Raw genomic sequence first — 4,514 nt, 5'->3', positions numbered from 1 at the left:
TAACATTCAATTCATATTTTACATATATATAGTATCGACAATATTGTAACTAAGCTTTTGTATGGGAGTAATGGAGAGGGTAATACTCATAGTTGTATGGTATGGAGTTTCGGAATTCTTAGTACAGAATCAAGTGTTCTGCGTAAACCAATGCATTTTCCGGCGGAAAATTTCAGGAACTTCCACTCAACAGCCCACTCATAGATGTCTCAACATCGGTGATGATTTTGGCATATGTTCTTTCTGTCTATCATGGCGGAATCCAATCAAGCGGAAAGCCCACATTGCTTGCCCCCTTCCAAAGTCTAAATTTAGCTAGAGAATATAATAACCTAGCAACCGTAAAATGGCACTTTTTATTATTTGGGAAATATTCACTTAAGAAGCATCTGTCGCTTGCTAAGCAACACAACATGTAGATGTAGTGAGGACAGAGTCGGTGAAAACGCGTTCTTCGTGTGACAAAACTAAAAAGAAGAATATATATCTTTTGTTTCATGGAAAACATTTATGGCTCCCATGGTCCGCGGAAAATTTCGGAATAATATCCTCCGTTCTTTCCATTCAGTATTTTCTGTTGCTTTCACCGACGTTAGTATTGCAAGGAGCCCTAATTTTAAGATTTTGTAAAGGCTTATTGAAGCCAACATCAAACTTCTAAGGACCAATCGACGCAATGCACTCACGTCGTTCATTATTTTTTCGAGTAATGCAAAGTTCACGATGAATTACGGCCGCCGAGCACTGGATAAAATGTCACCAAGTTTTCCTTCTGGCTGTTCAGAACAAAACTTTACATGGCGTGGAAAATGTTGCAACCCGAAGAATCTCTGGTGGGTTGCCCAGAATTAAACGCACACAATAAAAACTTGCCTACACACTTCCATGTTAAGTTTCATGGTAAACCACAAATTTATGTAAGTGAAGTCTACGTGAGGACCAGTTTTCTTCGGAGAATTGCCACGGAAAATTATTGTTTATCATAAAAAAACTTCTGGCAACAAGTTTCTTATAGCAGGACCCAAAAGCAATGTATCTGAGATCTCATTCAGGGTATCGTTTATCTGCCTCTGTTATCGAGGTTTATTATTTTTCGTTTGTTTTGGGATCAATCGGTACACAAAACTAGGCTAATACTGCTGCAGCAGCGTCATTTTACGAGATTGATGAGAATCAAGGATTATGAGCCAGGCGTTGATGGCCAAAGGGTCAGCCGGCTGAGGTGCACTATATCGGTTTACTAGGCATTGCGGCGCATGGAGTTAGAGCTGAGCTTAAAGCTATAGGTCTGATGAAAAGCCGTTCTCCACTTGAGGAAACAGCTACAAAAGTCAGTGTGAGCAACTTTTTTGTTGCGGAACCGTTTCGAGGGTTGGCACTCGGATTCCGCGCAAAGTAATTGAAATTTACGCCTCCTAAAGATTTGTCTGCCAGCAAAATTTTTTCCCTGTATTGATCATTTATCCATCCTCCAAAACACAGGGTACGATATTTGACCAGATTTGGAAACTCCGTCCCAGACAAAACGTAAGTAACTGCCAAACCACACATACCGCGATCTAGATTCTTTAAACCGGATTCAAACAGCTTTTGTATTGTTTGGTTTACTCACTTGTTATCACAGTCAAACGATTCCATTCAAACTCGAGGTCAACTTCCACTCCAGGGGATTCATTCAACCTGATATTTTATACGTCGAATCTCCGTATATTGCAGATATCGGATATTTTCTCCAACGAATCGCTCCGCTCTCTCCATCATTCTCCCTATTCTACAGTTTGTATATGGGTTTGTTTTCCATGAATATCTAGACGCAATCTCGTTTATCACTAGGACAGCTGAACAATGCACTTTTCGCAGATGATAGGAAATTCAAGTGCGTTTTTCTTTGGGGCAGCAAACTGTACAAACATAGGCCTCAAATTCTTCTGCTGCTTTGCGTACGCACCCAGTTTGAAATGTGGCTTCCCCTTTTGTCAACTAAATAACCCGTTATTCTAATCTGCCATCTGTCTAGGCAACTAACTCAACACCCGGTGCCACCTTCAATAAAAGTATCCAATTTCGTCCTCATTTTCTCATTCAAACAACTTCTTGCTTGATCCGATTGTTTTCGAAGTCTAACCAATTTACTTGACATCTGCCATAAAGGCCTGATGGTAACTTGACCCCAGGAACAATTTACGGGCGCGGCTTTACCTCTTGCCATACAATGTGCTGTCGTTAACCCCAATCAGGTTGCCGTTCTCACTAGACTCTATTCGAGCTTGCATCAACTGCTGCAACAATTTTGACGGAAATAAATTCATGAATTGTATCCCTAGCAATTACGTATTGTGTACTTATGGTGCCGGAGTTTATTGAAGAATATCAGAGTTCAGATTTATAGGCTAGTGACTTCCTGCTTCACTCAACGGGGCTTTCACGAAATCGTCAAGCATCCTATAGTACTTGAGTTGAATTAATTTCCTTGGATTTCGGAAACACGGTTTTCTGAAAATACGAACAAATCCACCGATATTCTGATCCACAGATAATGAAGTCACTCCCTGTTAAAGTCGTTTTAAAGCTCGCTCAATACCGTCTACTTTATTGGCGAATCCCGTTTCTGGTACTCTTCTTATAATCTCTAATTATCGCCAGGAAAATATTGTAGGCATCGGAAGCATTGATTCCGCAATGTTCAGCAAATAGACAGCAGGGAAAGCAAAGTATTCCACAGTAAACACTGGCAAAAATTTTCCCAGAATAAAAATTACTAAGACGTTTGAATTAGAATAAAAACCGTTGGCTAATTTGCATCTAGAAAATTACTGGATGTACTCATGGAAAGACCAACTAGAAAAATTCGGCACCAACGCGAAAAACGACAGCTTGACGAAGCTCAAGTGTGCCATAATTCGGCTGCCGAGAAAACTCAAATGGCCTTTAAATGCTTACGGGCAGCCAGCCAATGCTGAGATTAGTGTATTTATTATAAGCACTTACCACTTGCATTAGTGCAAGAGGTTACATCGTCCATCTTTTATTGCCGATGTATCTGACGTCTTGAGCTCTCATGCACGTATGGCTCTCCACTCGGTGTACGTTTACGCGGCATTCAAGGCTGTGCGATGAAGAAGAGCATGCGTTGAGGGAAAACAGCCTCTGTTTTACTTTCTTACACCTCAAGCATTCAGCCGAGGCAACCGCCGTCCCTATCGCTGACACCTGTCAGGATGTGGCAAACTACGTCAGCAATCACTGGACTTATGGATTCGCCTGAGACCATCTCTCGCATCGATTGTTAATGCTAGCACAAAGTGGACGGAAGGCCCATCACCCTTCGTGGGGATTTATCGAGTGCGCCTTGTTGGTCTTTGAAGCGCCATTCTAAGATTTCCCCTTGTTTAAAAAGGATCATAGTTCACATAAAATCGCTAGTCGAGCTTTGCTGAAGGACGCCTGAACAGACAGGAGTTCGGCACGATAGCTCATCACGACCGGGGTTTATTTGGGTCAACTGGCTTGTGCCAGCGTTTAGACGAATTGAGCTGTAATAAAAAGTGCTCAGCCCATATTTCCAGACAACGACTTAACGAGCAAACTGCAGTTCCGTCATTTTCACATTGGGCTGAACATCGACTTCAAATGTACAATCTTGTGATTCATCAAGACTAGGTTGTCCAACTTTTTTATCCATATTATCCTCTAATACTACTTCATCCGTCGTGCTTGCCGAAAGGATCAGTGCTGATAGAGTTTGATAAAACCCAGTGTTAGTCTGGCAACCGCGGTCCGTCGAGTCCCATGCAGGTATGACAAAAAGACAGAGGTGACCGCCTTAAAACGCGTTGTTTCTGACTAAGCCAGGCATCCGTCAAGTGCAAAGACGGATTGTAGAAGCGCAGAACGCGCCTTATTATTCAATGAGTAGGGAGGAGAAGTAATGGGCGGTCGGTCGGCGAAGAGCTGCTGAGTAAAGTGATAATTTTCGGTTACCCAGGTCAAATAAGAAGGATTTTTCGACGTATCACATGTTGAATTTTCGATAGGAGGATGGTGGATTACTTTGAGATCCCTGTCCATAGCCTCTGATTGAAAAGCTCGACTTGCGGGCCAGTGGTTGCTAGAGTTTCATCCATTGCTCTCCAGTATCCAACGAAACAATCATCCGACTCGCTCTGACTCAAGGGGCCAGGCTAGCTCTAGAACGCAAAAAATAAGATGTTTATGTCCCCATTATAATGGAGCAGCCCAGAGCATGTGGCTTCCGAGCAGTGACAGACTCTTGCTTCACAAGGATTTCGACCGTATTGAATGATGGGATTGAGTCAACTGTTAGGTGACGTGAGTGTATGTTTTTCATAGCTCCGGTAAAGGCAGAACCGCTGCATTCATGAATACGGACATGCTGTTGGCCTGGAGACTGCCCCTTACTAGCCTTAATTACCTAAATCACTAGACAGTAAATTTTGCCTCCAGACCGCCTCATTATATGATTGCTGCAATAGTTGGGCCCCCTGGTCTTCGCT

At 42.6% G+C, this 4,514-nt stretch overlaps 1 protein-coding gene across 1 annotated transcript in view; it reads right to left on the bottom strand.

Annotated features, from left to right (window-relative positions):
- The window catches only part of T265_06565 (hypothetical protein), a gene marked incomplete at both ends in the record, with an annotated part of 6,292 nt that extends 3,295 nt beyond the window's left edge, over positions 1 to 2,997 (bottom strand). The window contains one exon of the mRNA XM_009171861.1: positions 2,989 to 2,997. Within this exon, the coding sequence (XP_009170125.1) occupies positions 2,989 to 2,997 (9 nt within the window). The remainder of the gene's footprint in view (positions 1 to 2,988) is intronic.
- Between the last annotated feature and the right edge of the window lie 1,517 nt (positions 2,998 to 4,514).

The sequence above is a fragment of the Opisthorchis viverrini genome (assembly GCF_000715545.1).
Source record: "Opisthorchis viverrini unplaced genomic scaffold opera_v5_136, whole genome shotgun sequence".
In the NCBI taxonomy this organism is placed as follows: Eukaryota; Metazoa; Platyhelminthes; class Trematoda; order Opisthorchiida; family Opisthorchiidae; genus Opisthorchis; species Opisthorchis viverrini.
This window is presented reverse-complemented; position numbering and strand designations above follow the sequence as displayed.